Raw genomic sequence first — 12,284 nt, 5'->3', positions numbered from 1 at the left:
TGGTCCCGTTCTCCTCTTTGGAAGTGCAGATTTGCAAATTGTTCACCTGAAAATTGTGTTCATTGCTTTATGATTCACCAACTACATGGCCGTAGCCAGAGTTAATGCTACAGTTGTATATTACTTAAGTTGTTTTAAACTGAGATGATACACATATATAGTTTCCTGAACCTTGCTTCACATTTACTTGTAGTGCTTAATAATAAGTTAAAATTATGCTATATTATTGTACATTGACCATAATAGGTATTTTTATGTTTGTCCTTTAGTCACGAATGTTGACTTCAGCATTCACAACAAGCAACATCCATCCTTTTGATGCACCTCCAACACGTTCCGACAAGATGACACAGAGTTCAGCAATACATTGTAGTGCAACACAGGCTCTGAATCAAGGGCTCCAGCAGTTGCCAAGCAACAACATCCATTATGTTTCTCTCAGAGATGTGCCATCTGACTCCTCTGCAACAGCACTGGGTGAGAAGAGCAAACAGATTTGTGTGAGATGGAGAAATATTTTCTTGGTCTATTACAATACTACAGAATAAAAACAAATCTTCAGTGTCATTGAAATTTTGCTCAGTGCTTGTTATGGCATCATTAATAGGAATGAGTTTTATTTTCATAAAATAAAAAATAATTTTGATTATTGCTGCAAAGAAGTCACAAGAATAGGAATCTTTTTATTAGTATTAAATCTGGCATAAAAATTATACAAATTTTTGCAGTTGGGTTTCTTTTCAAATCTGCATTTTAAAAGAATGCATTGATATTGTAATGAATACAGTATTGTTTGGAGTTAATTTTATGCAAAACCACCAAGAAAATTCAAGAGAGTTATTTTTTGGTAGCTATGTTGGTCCAGAATTTCAATGTGCACATTAGGAGCAAAATTATGGGTTCACTCAACAGTATTGTACTATTTCTACCACTGATGGCCACTACTTTAATACTCTGAGGTAAATCCTGGCTTCTAAAGCAATAAAGATATGCACAACCATCATATCCCCAAACCAAATCATTGTGCAGTTACAATCCCTGGGCTTTTGACTATTAGAATTTCTAATCCTCATAGTAGGTAACATTAATGTTAAATTGGTTTGATAAGCTTTTATTCAGGTTTTGAAAAGCTCTTAGAAATTGTATCTATCTCTTTATTCAGAATTATGGCATAAATAATATGTTAAAATCGTTGTCTTCACAGCATTATAAGGAATGTATTCACTTTTCACCATCCTGGCTGTTAGCTTATCCAAGTAAAAATTGATACACAAATGCACATGAGATGAAAAAAATAGTGTCCATTCGTTGCCAAGTAGGGTGAGGGATCAGTTATGAAGAAACAGAAAGCCGAATTCTGCCAGGAGATAAACTACCCGATACTAGAATAGTCTTGGGTCAGTTTCAGTTACTCCAAGTCTACATGTCTGTCATTTCCCCTTATGGTGCAAAGTGTACTTGTTGTTCAAAAAAAAATGAATAACATTGAAACAAGTGTGTAGTCAGAAAGATGCTAGGGTTAAAGCAATTATTGATTCGTTTTCATGAAAATAAACAAGTAATGATTTAAAAACATAAATCTAACTAGTTCCAAATAATTTGAACCATCAAAGTGCAGGTGACATTCATACACTATATTGATTATTTTGTGGTCATGACGAGCAAAGCACAAAATTGCAAAATTTGATCCTAAAACATCAGCAAATATCTCATAATACTATATAACGAAAACTGAATTTCACCAAAAACCACCTTGATCATAATGACTCATGAAAATTTACTATATTATCTCTTCCTAATAATTATCCAATATTTACTTTGAAAATTGTTTTAATTTCATTTTGAATTATTATGGTTTAATGAACATAGTTTATCTGACAAACCATGATCTAAATTACGTTACAGAATCATAAGCTCAACATTTGTCTTCTAAGATACATATTGTTAACTCTTGCAGCAGTTATATACAGTTTCACTATTATATTCATAACATTTCTGGTAAAAATGTCAAACTGTAGCCAGTATAATTTCAGAATGTCATAGTTTGGTTTGCTCATTTATCTCAAAAATATTTGCTATTCAATTTAAAGAGTTAATAGGAAACCTTAAAAAAAATCAATGCTTGGCATGTCATTCTAACTTTCCTCAACAACAGAATATTTTTTGTTTTATGCAATAGAGGGCACTATGGTTCTGTCTATTGATTTAGAAAATGGAATAGTATGTCGGGTAGCTCGATTGTACTGTACAATGTAGTGTAGAACACAAATATAAATCCTCAGATTAGCTCTTTATTGTGTCTCCTAAATTTAATTATTTTTATTTTCTTGCTTAAGTGAATATGTGATTTGTGTTGCATCAGTTTTCTGGTATTTTTGTATAGAAGCTGTTTTATGATATGGCAGGCAGTAATTGCCGGGCTGACCAAATCCCAAAGGGAAACTTGGTTAAGTTATCACAACGATTTGCAATTTGTATTTATTACGAGAAGGTATGTGTACCTAAGTCAGAAATAAAGATTTCACCACCGCTTTTGAAGATTTTAGATATTAAATTAAAACATTTATTAACATAAGAATAGAAAACTTAAACACACAAAATTACAGTTACACAGTTAAATTTAGTCTTATAACATTTCTCAAAAGATTTTTACTTAGCTAGATTCCCAAATAAACACCTTTTGAAGGCAACATTCCCCATCAATTCTTAATCTAAAAAAAAAACCCAGCAATGTTGCCAGAAGGCCTCTGATGCCAAGGGGAGGTATTTCACAGGCTACTCTCTCCTTCTCACTCGACCATGGAAATTCAAGGCTTGTAACAAAACCTTGCTTTCTGGAACAAACAAACATTTCTCTGGGGTGGCTAAAGGCTGCTCACTTCACCAGTCTGCCCTCGCACAGCACACTCTTCGAATCACATGGCCACACAAACCTCATATAGCTTTCAATCTTTCCTTAAATATGTTTTTTCTCTTACTTCTTTAAACCCATTGTTCTTTACTTTGGAAGTTATTTTTCCCAAAATATAAAAATCTTTCATGTTGTCTTTATGGCCACTACTTTTGGGAAAAAATAAACTTAATAACTTTGCTTTATTCATTTATGATCTTTGCCAGTTATAAAACCTCCTTTTATTTTCCTTTGAAATTCAACAGCTAATTGAACAGCTAAAAATTCAACTTACCTCGTAATGCAAACTCCTATTCATGCTGTATGTACTTGTACCCCATCTTAGCTAATTCATCTTTAATTCAAAATGCCTGCTTTTACAACTAGCCTTTTGATGATTTAAACCTTGCAGTTTAACAGTCTTCAGTTTAATTAAGTTAGTCACATGTACACACACACAGACACACACCATACACACAGCCCTCACGAACCTGCTTCACAGTATCCCACATTAATATTGGAAAAATGATATTTTCTTTCCAGTTGTCATTGTAAGATTTACGCTGTTGTAGCACTGCTTACCTGATGCTTTAAGCCTACATAACTATTTGAGATGACACTTTATGGAGAGTAAGAATTTCTCAACATACTAAGGTCGCGGTATAAATGGTTAATTAATTGAAAGATTAAAGCTTTGTGCAATTTATATGTGTTTATTTCAACTCTAAATAATGGTAGCAGCAAGGTTTAATAAAACAGGGAGAGAAGACATTTCAGTTGTTTACACTTACAATATTGCCAAAGTAGAAATCTTAATACTTGCATTTATAATTTTTCTATAAATTCCAGCTAAGGTTTTCCCCCTTGACAATTTTTGGGACCCTATGTTGAATTTTTAACTTACATTTTGGATTGTTAGAATTGCCATGCATGGTGTAAGCAGCGTAAAGAGGTTAATACCAAGGATACACAGAACATCTTCCCACTGAAAACCACAACTTTCTAAGAAGCAGTTGACTGGAATGGATTTCACATGGTGCAAGCTTTTGTATGGTCCATACAATGGGTGCCTGCCGTGTTAATTAATTAATCAACCTTGGACAATATTTCAATCACAAGCTGCTTCGCTGTAGTCAAAAATTAGATTTTCAATTAAATGTAACTATGAAAGATGTTGCCCTTTACTGCTAATCTTCAGGCTATCTGGCAGGTGCGCACCAAGTTACTTGCTGACAAATCAAAAAGATAGGTCTGAGCCTTGGTAATGACTTCAAGAAGGGGCGATATCATTGGCTGGATTTCTGTTTGAGGGGCATTTCAGTCAGAAACTTCCTATTGGAGAACTGGACAGCCTAGGCCCAGTTTTCATCTAGTGTTTCAGCTCTAAGCGGGTTTCATGTAAACTAGGGGAGCTAAGCTAGTTTCTGGCTAACTCAAGTAAATCTGTTTAAAAAATGTTTAGAGATAAAATGAGTGATGTCTTTATTGTTTTATATAGCAAGGTATGCAGACAAATCTATGTTTTACTGGATAAACTATTCAATGTTTCTGCATCTATCTTGTATAAATAAAACAATTTGTTGCCTTAAAAGACTGAGCATGCAGTTTGGTGACAGTGGATATCAAGTTTGCTTTCAAAGAAAAAATAATCATGTGGTGGGATGTGATGCTTTCCAATAGCCAGTGTACAGACTGTAGTTCATAAAATCTTACAGCTGAGAAAGAAGTATTCAGTTCATCATACCTGTGATGGCTTTTTAAAAGGCTATTAGTCCTACTCCATGATCTTTTCCCATTTCTCTGCATGCAATTCCCTTTTCATAATTACTATTGAATCAGCTACTGGTGCCCTCTCAGGTAGTGCACTGGAGATCATCATTGCAGTGTTTATTTAAAAAAAAAATCATCTTCCCACTCCCCCCTTCCCTGGTTCTTTTGCCAGTTATCAGAAGTCTATAACCTCTGGCTGCTGACCCACCTACCATTTTGAGTGCTTCAATTAAATTGCTATCGTTACCACCTTTCAAGAATTGCATTGAGATTAATTCTGTGCAAAATCTTGCTTTACAAATCATCTAATTGCTTTGTAGGTAAAGGAGGAAAAGGAGTCCAAATGAACTAGCAATTTGAATATGAAGCTATATGTTCGTGCCGTCCTCAATATATCTTTCCCCTTCTTCAAACCTTAATAAGTTTCAGTTGGAGACTAGAGCAAGTAGTGATCTATCTTCAATCGATTAGCTACTGTTCCTTTTTTTAAGAGGAGAATGCCTTTGAATATTGAGTTCTTCTCTAGGAAGAAGATGGACTGTTTGTAAATGGTATACCCCAGATCCTACCTTTTTCAAGCCTGAAGCGTGCACAGGTTTTGAAAACTGATAGTAATAAGCCCTATATGCATGAATGAGGAAAAATGGCTTCAATGTAGGTCTTATTTTAATTTCTCTTCTAGTTTTGCCATGATTTATTTTCTATTTCTTCCCTCTAAATTTCCCCTTTCCTTTTCTGAAAGTGCTGACTCATATAGATATGCAGATCTGTTGATAGTCCCTTTGGCACCTCTCTCATGTAGGTTCTTACTGTATGTGCAATAATATTAAGTATATGTTTAATATTTGACAACTGAGACAGGACAACCCACTTCTGTTCTCACTGGACATTCACAATAGGCATAAAAGGATGGGGATCAGTCACACAAAACCTGGATGATTTTTCCCTTTTTGTCCCAGGGCACCGAACGCAACTCTTGTACTAGCAATTACAACTTTGATTGGGACCTTCTTTCTGTACTCCAGTTACAAGCTATGTTTATTAATTGCGTTATAAATGTTTTGCTATCTTCATAATAAATAAGTCACACCATAAGAAGTTGGAGCTTCAAATGCAAGAATACCTTTACAATAGAATGAAGTCAAAAATTAATAATTTGCCCTCAAGTATTGACTTTAATTTCAGTTTGTCGGAATCAATCTGTTGCTGCTGGATTTGGCATGAGAAGTTCTTTGCAGACGCCTGCTCCTCGTAGATGTGTCCCTGTACCAATGTCTAAGGATGTTCAAGTTCAGCAAAAGAAGACAAAGTCTGCCATTCAGAAGGCCAAAGTGAATGCAGTGATTTCTATAGATGGACAAGGTACGACGCAAAAAAAAAATTAGAAATGGTAGTCGCTGAGTAAGTTATGAAAGTACATTTCATTTGAGGCCACCAAAATTTTAATAGAAAATGGAATCCTAGAAATAGTGCTGTTTGATACCAGTCGATGCGTAGAGGGATTATACCTTCCGACCAGCATTGGTTGGTGTTGTCAGATTGATGTTAACTCAGGACTGACATGCATTTTGGTAGACACAAAGCACTAAATTATTTGATGTTGCATTGCGTAATAGTAGTAAATGTTCTAATGTGAATCATGGGAAATATCACTTCAGCTGTACACAATGTCAGGATTCCATTTCTAATGTTGAACCTCACATTGACTAATCTGGAACATATTCAGTTCTTGTTCATTAGGATTATGGTAAAGGGAGCGCTAAACTGAGGTAAGATTCTGAAACATCTTTGGGAAACTTGCATAACCAAGAAGAAGGAGGTGAAATTTAACGTTAAATTAGTAATGAAGTATCCAGAAGCAGCTGTGCATATGAAAGGTTTGGGAACTCAATTGTTTTATTTTTATTTCATTGGGAAGTTTTTTCCCTCATTGGGAGGGGTCGGGACCAGACCGTGATTTCATGTTGGAGGGCCAATTAAGGCTAACATTTTAAAACATTTAAAATAAAGATTTCTGAAATGTTATAAAACATGTCCCCTCATGTGACTCTGTTACTTTTAGTTACTGTATACTGTTACTGTATAGTTTATAATAGTATACTTTAGGATAGAATCATATAGCACAGAAGGTGGTCATTCAGCCCCTTCAGCCTTTGTTGGTCCTTCGAAAGAGCTTTTCCAGTTAGCCCCATTCCCCTTCCATTTAGCTCTGTATTTTTCTTCCTTCTCAAGTCTATAACCAATTCCCTTTTGGAAATGAAAAGTCTGCTTCCACAACCGTTTCAGGTGTTGCATTCCACACCATAACATAAAATGTTTTTTTTTTAAAGAAACCTCCTTTCTGGTTCTTTTATTAACTATCTTAAAAGTAGGTAAAACTTGCTTGTGGATTCTTCCAGTAATACATTCCAATAAAATTAGAGATCTCTGGTTCCTATTTCAAGGTTCTTGAGTGCTGATGAGTTAGTTACCATGTTTATCATATGGTTTTGTAGAATTTTTACTGGCTGCATTTTTCCGTGAAAACCACAAAGGATGAGTCCTGATTATTAAATATTCCTTTACATATGGATTTTTGTTTATTCACATTTTTTAAGCCAAGGATACATAACAAGAAGATAAGAAATGGGAGCAGGAGCCTGAGACGGCCATTTGGTACCTTGAGCCTTCTCCACCATTCAATAAGATCATAGCTAATCTAATTGTGGCCTTAAGTTCACTTTCCTGCCTGGCCCTGATAACCCATGACTCTCTTGTCAATCAAAGCCTTGAAATATATTTAATTACTCAGTCTCCACTGTTCTCTAGGAAAGAGAATTGCAAAATCTAATGGCCTTCTGAGACAAAAATTCCTCCTCATCCCATCTGAAATGGGAGACTCCTTATTTTTAAACTGTGTCCCCAGATCTAGATTCCCCCAAGAGGGGTAACATGCTCTCAGCATCCAGCCTGCTCAAGCCCATTCAGAATCTTAAGTGTTTCAATAAGATTACCACTCATTCTTCTAAACTCCAATGAATGTATCCTAACCTGCTCAACCTCGCCTCATAAGACAAACCCCTCAGTCCAGGAATCAGCCTAGTGAACCTTTTCTGAACTGCTTCCAATGTAAGTGTGTCCCTCCTTAAGTAAGGTGACCAAAACTGCATTACTTTAGGTGTGCCCTCACCAATGCCTTGCACAGTTGTGGCAAGATTCCGGACTTTTATAGTCCATCCCCCCTTGCAGTAAAGGTTAACATTCTATTTACCTTCTTAATTACTTGTACCTGCATGTTAACTTTTTGTAATTCATGCACAAGGACTTCCATGTCCCTTTTTCTGCAGGATCCTGCAGTCTCTCTCCTTTTGAATAATGTTTTCCTATTCTTGCTCTGAAGTGGACAAGCTCATATTTTCCCACATTATACTCCATGTGCCCAATTTTTGCCCACTCACTCAACTATCTATACCCCTTTGCAGTTTCTTTATATACTCCTCACAACTTTCTTTCCTGCTATCTTTGTATCGTGAGCAAATTTGGCTACAAAACCTCCGAATAAATGGATCGCAAGTAGTTAAGTCCCCTGCAGTGATCCCTGCGGCACTCCACCAGGTAGTTTGCCACCCTGAAAATGACCCATTTATCCTGACTCTCTGTTTCCTGTTAGTTAGCCAGTTCTCTATCCGTTGGCTACCCCCAACATCATAAGTTCTTATCTTGCACAGTAATCTTTGACGTTGCACCTTATTGAATGCCTTTTGGAAATCCAAAAACACTACATCTACTGGTTCCTCTTCATCTAACATCCTCAAAGAACTGTAATAAATTTGACAAACAAGATTTCCGTTTCACAAAAACATGTTGACTCTGCCTGATTGTGTTATGATTTTCTGGATGTCCTGCTGCTTCCCCTTTAATAATGGATTCTAGCATTTTCCCAATGACAGACATCGGGCTAACTGGCCTATTGTTTCTTGCTTTCTGTCTCCTTCCTTTCTCGAACAGAGGTGTTACATTTGCAGTTTTCCAATCTGCTGGGATGTTTCCAAAATCTAGACAATTTTGGAAGATTACAGAGGAAGAAATGCAACAGATTTCAGGTAGATATGTAGAGTTTACAAATAATGGAAAGTTAAAGTTTGGGGGCTCAGAAACCGTTTTGGGAAATGATAGTATTTTATAGAACTTAAGGGGGTGAAATGGAGTGTATGGCTAACTGGGAGTTTCCTTGTGTATGCCATACATGGGGAGGAAGTACCAGGTGCCAAGATATGAGACCACAGGAATGGTGCTGGACTCTGGAGTACTGGACAGGAGGTTACCTGCATGTGTAATCATCACTGGTGCATGCTTTCAGTTTTAGTAGTACTGTGGGTCAAAAGGACCTGGCAACTGAGGAAGATCCTTGGGTTTAGGAGCAGTGGGCAGAGAGAGCCTGGGGTAATAACAGAATCCAGCTCCCTGCGGAATAGGTGTTGCTGGCCACCTGCTCCTGCTCTGCAAAAAGCTGTCCTGTTCTTTGGCTGTAAGAGATGTCTGCAGTTTGACTGCTGACAATTTTCACATGTCTTAGCAGGTAGTGCTGTTGTGCCGGGGGTTACAACATGAGCTGAATGGGCCCAGAGACAGGAATGAGATATAGGAGAAATTACCAAATGAGAGCTAAGTATAAGAAATAGGATTTTAAAATAGGAAGTTGAAGCATGATAAGAAATTGTTATAGGAAGTACCAATTAAACTGGCAGGAAGTATAGACGATATGCAACACTTTTAACATATTCTGAGCAGATCTCTGTCTTAATTCCTACTAAGTCAGAGTTTTCACAGCTTTATCCCATGTAACATGCAATATGTTATCAAGGCTACTGAATTAGTGATTTGAATATGTCAAATTGTGTTTTCCTTACGCAATGTTGTGATATGTTAGTGGAATTTTTGATTTGTATTCCATGATTATGTGCATGTTTGCATCAAAACATAAACCTGTGGTCTTTATTATTACCATTATGATTCCTTTTAAGTAGATAGATATTTTCTTCTCTACCGTTTTAAAACCCAGGCTTCAGAGGAAGACTGCAGGAAAGATATTGCAGTTAGGTAGGAGTGAAGGGAGTCAGTGTAGGTGGGTGAGGCATGTGACTTGGTAGTTTTATGATTGTGATTCAAGGTTTGTGAGCACTGCAAGAGGGCATATTGGGTTTGAGCATATGGTGGAGACAATGTTTGAATTGTTGGAAGGGGATTCAGAGGTTTAAGTGTACTGTTGTTTGGGGGTGGTTGTTATAGGTTGTGATGGTGCTGGAAAGGTACTGCTGAACTGAGAGGTAGATATCTAAGAGTTATAAGAGTGAGGTTGCATAGAATTAATTGGAATGCACAGCACATAGAGGCAATTTGGCCCATCTGGTCCCAGTCAGTGTTCACGCTCCACTTGAACCTCCTCCCATCTATCTTCATCTGAGTCTGTCAGCATAACAATCCTCTTCCTTTCGCACTCATCTAACTATTTACCTCCACTACCACTCATGGTAACAAGTTCCATCTTCTAACCATTCTCTGGGTTAAGATGTTTCTTCTAAATTCCCTATTGGATTTATTAGTGACCATTTTATATTTATTGTCTCTAATTTGTGTTGTCTTCACAGGTGGAAACATTTTCTCTCCCCAGCTTAATAAACCCTTTTATAATCTTAAAAGTCCCGACCAGTTCGCCCCACCCTCCAGCCTTTTCTTTAAGGAAAAGAGCCCCTCACTGTTCGTCCCATTTTTGACATCATCCCTGGAAATCTTTTTTGCATCTTCCCCACAAGCTCTCCTATCCTTTTTACAGTATGGAGACCTGAACAACTCTCAGTGCTCCAAGTGTGGATAACAAAGCTGCTATAAAAGTTCAACATAACTTCTCTCCTTTTCACATCTAGTCCCCTAGAATTAAACCCAAATCTTTTGTTTGCTTTTCACGCCTTTAATTAGCCTGCATTACTACTTAGAAACATAGAAAATTGGAGCAAGAGTAGGCTATTCGACCCTTCGAGCCTGCTCCGCCATTCATTTGATCATGGCTGATCATCCAATGCAATAGTCTGCTCCTGCTTTCTCCCCATATCCTTTGATCCCTTTCGCCCCAAGAGCTATATCTAACTCCTTGAAAACGTACAATGTTTTGGCCTCAACTACTTTCTGTGGTACTGAATTCCACAGGCTCACCATTCTCTGGGTGAAGAAATTTCTCCTCATCTCAGACTTAAATGGTCTACCCCGTATCCTCAGACTGTGACCCCTGATTCTGCACTTCCCCACCATCGGGAACATCCTTCCTGCATCTACCCTGCCTAGTCCTGTTAGAATTTTACAGGTTTCTATGAGATCCACTCCTCATTCTTCTGAACTCCAGCGAATATAATCCTAACTGACTCAATCTCTCTTCATATGTCAGTCCTGCCATCCCAGGAATCAGTCTGGTAAACCTTCGCTGCACTCCCTGTATAGCAAGAACATCCTCCCTCAGATAAGGGGACCAAAACTGCACACAATATTCCAGGTGTGGTCTCACCAAGGCCCTATATAATTGCAGCAAGACATCCCTGCTCCTGTACTCGAATCCTCTTGCTATGAAGGCCAACATACCATTTGCCTTCTTTACCACCTGCTGCACCTGCATGCTTACCTTCAGCGATTGGTGTACGAGGACACCCAGGCCTCGTTGCACATTCCCCTCTCTCAATTTATAGCCATTCAGATAATAATCTGCTTTCCTGTTTTTGCTACCAAAGTGGATAACCTCACATTTATCCCATTATACTGCATCTGCCATTCATTTGCCCACTCACTTAGCTTGTCCAAATCACCCTGAAGCATCTCTGCATCCTCCTCACAGCTCACCCTCCCACCCAGCTTTGTGTCATTTGTAAATTTGGAGACATTACATTTAGTTCCCTCATCTAAATCATTAATCTATGTTGTGAATAGCTAGGGTCTCAGTACTGATCCCTGTGGTACCCCATTAGTCACTGCCTTGGAAAAAGACCTGTTTATTCCTATTCTTTGTTTACTGTCTGTCAACCAGTTTTCTATCCATCTCAATACACTACCTCCAATCTCATGCGCTTTAATTTTACATGCTAATCTCTTATGTTACTTCTAGTAACTTCTGCGTTTGTACCCCTCGTTAATTTTGCCTCTGAAACACATTTCGATTTTTACTTTCCAAGGAGTATGTAGCTTCCATATTATTACTACTAAAAGGCACCTTACCAACCTATGTTGAAATTCATTTATATTTACATGTTTATTCTGCAAGTTTATTAAATAGTCTTGTATTTAGTCACATTCTTCCTCACTGTTAACTACACCTTCTCTTTCCCCACTCCCAATTTGGTGTCATCTGCAAATGTTGAAATTGTAACTTTGGTGTATTGTGGGGGTGAGTGTGTCTGGTAGCACTACAAAATAAGTTATGGGATCTGGAAGCCCATGGAGAAAATCTTCCTCTTTGTGGAAGTACCACTTCCACTCATGATTGGGAACCAGCTCTGCTTTGTTTGAGGGCATTATATTTTGAAAAGGGCTGACAGTGCTTAAAGTTAATTAAACTAAAAGTTGGATCCAAGTTTTCATCAGGAATGCTGTATTTGTTAGTGCA

At 37.5% G+C, this 12,284-nt stretch overlaps 1 protein-coding gene across 6 annotated transcripts in view; it reads left to right on the top strand.

Moving 5' to 3' along the window:
• The window catches only part of kiaa0586 (KIAA0586 ortholog), a 667,340-nt gene that overhangs the window by 70,487 nt on the left and 584,569 nt on the right, over nucleotides 1–12,284 (top strand). For all 6 annotated transcript variants that reach the window (XR_005946263.1, XM_041214268.1, XM_041214267.1 and 3 more), the window contains 2 exons: nucleotides 270–477; nucleotides 5,846–6,022. Coding sequence is in view for 5 of the 6 variants with exons in the window: in XM_041214268.1 (XP_041070202.1) it covers nucleotides 270–477; nucleotides 5,846–6,022 (385 nt within the window). In the remaining variant the exon portion in view is untranslated. The remainder of the gene's footprint in view (nucleotides 1–269; nucleotides 478–5,845; nucleotides 6,023–12,284) is intronic.

The sequence above is a fragment of the Carcharodon carcharias genome, chromosome 20 (assembly GCF_017639515.1).
Source record: "Carcharodon carcharias isolate sCarCar2 chromosome 20, sCarCar2.pri, whole genome shotgun sequence".
Classification (NCBI taxonomy): Eukaryota; Metazoa; Chordata; class Chondrichthyes; order Lamniformes; family Lamnidae; genus Carcharodon; species Carcharodon carcharias.
This window is presented reverse-complemented; position numbering and strand designations above follow the sequence as displayed.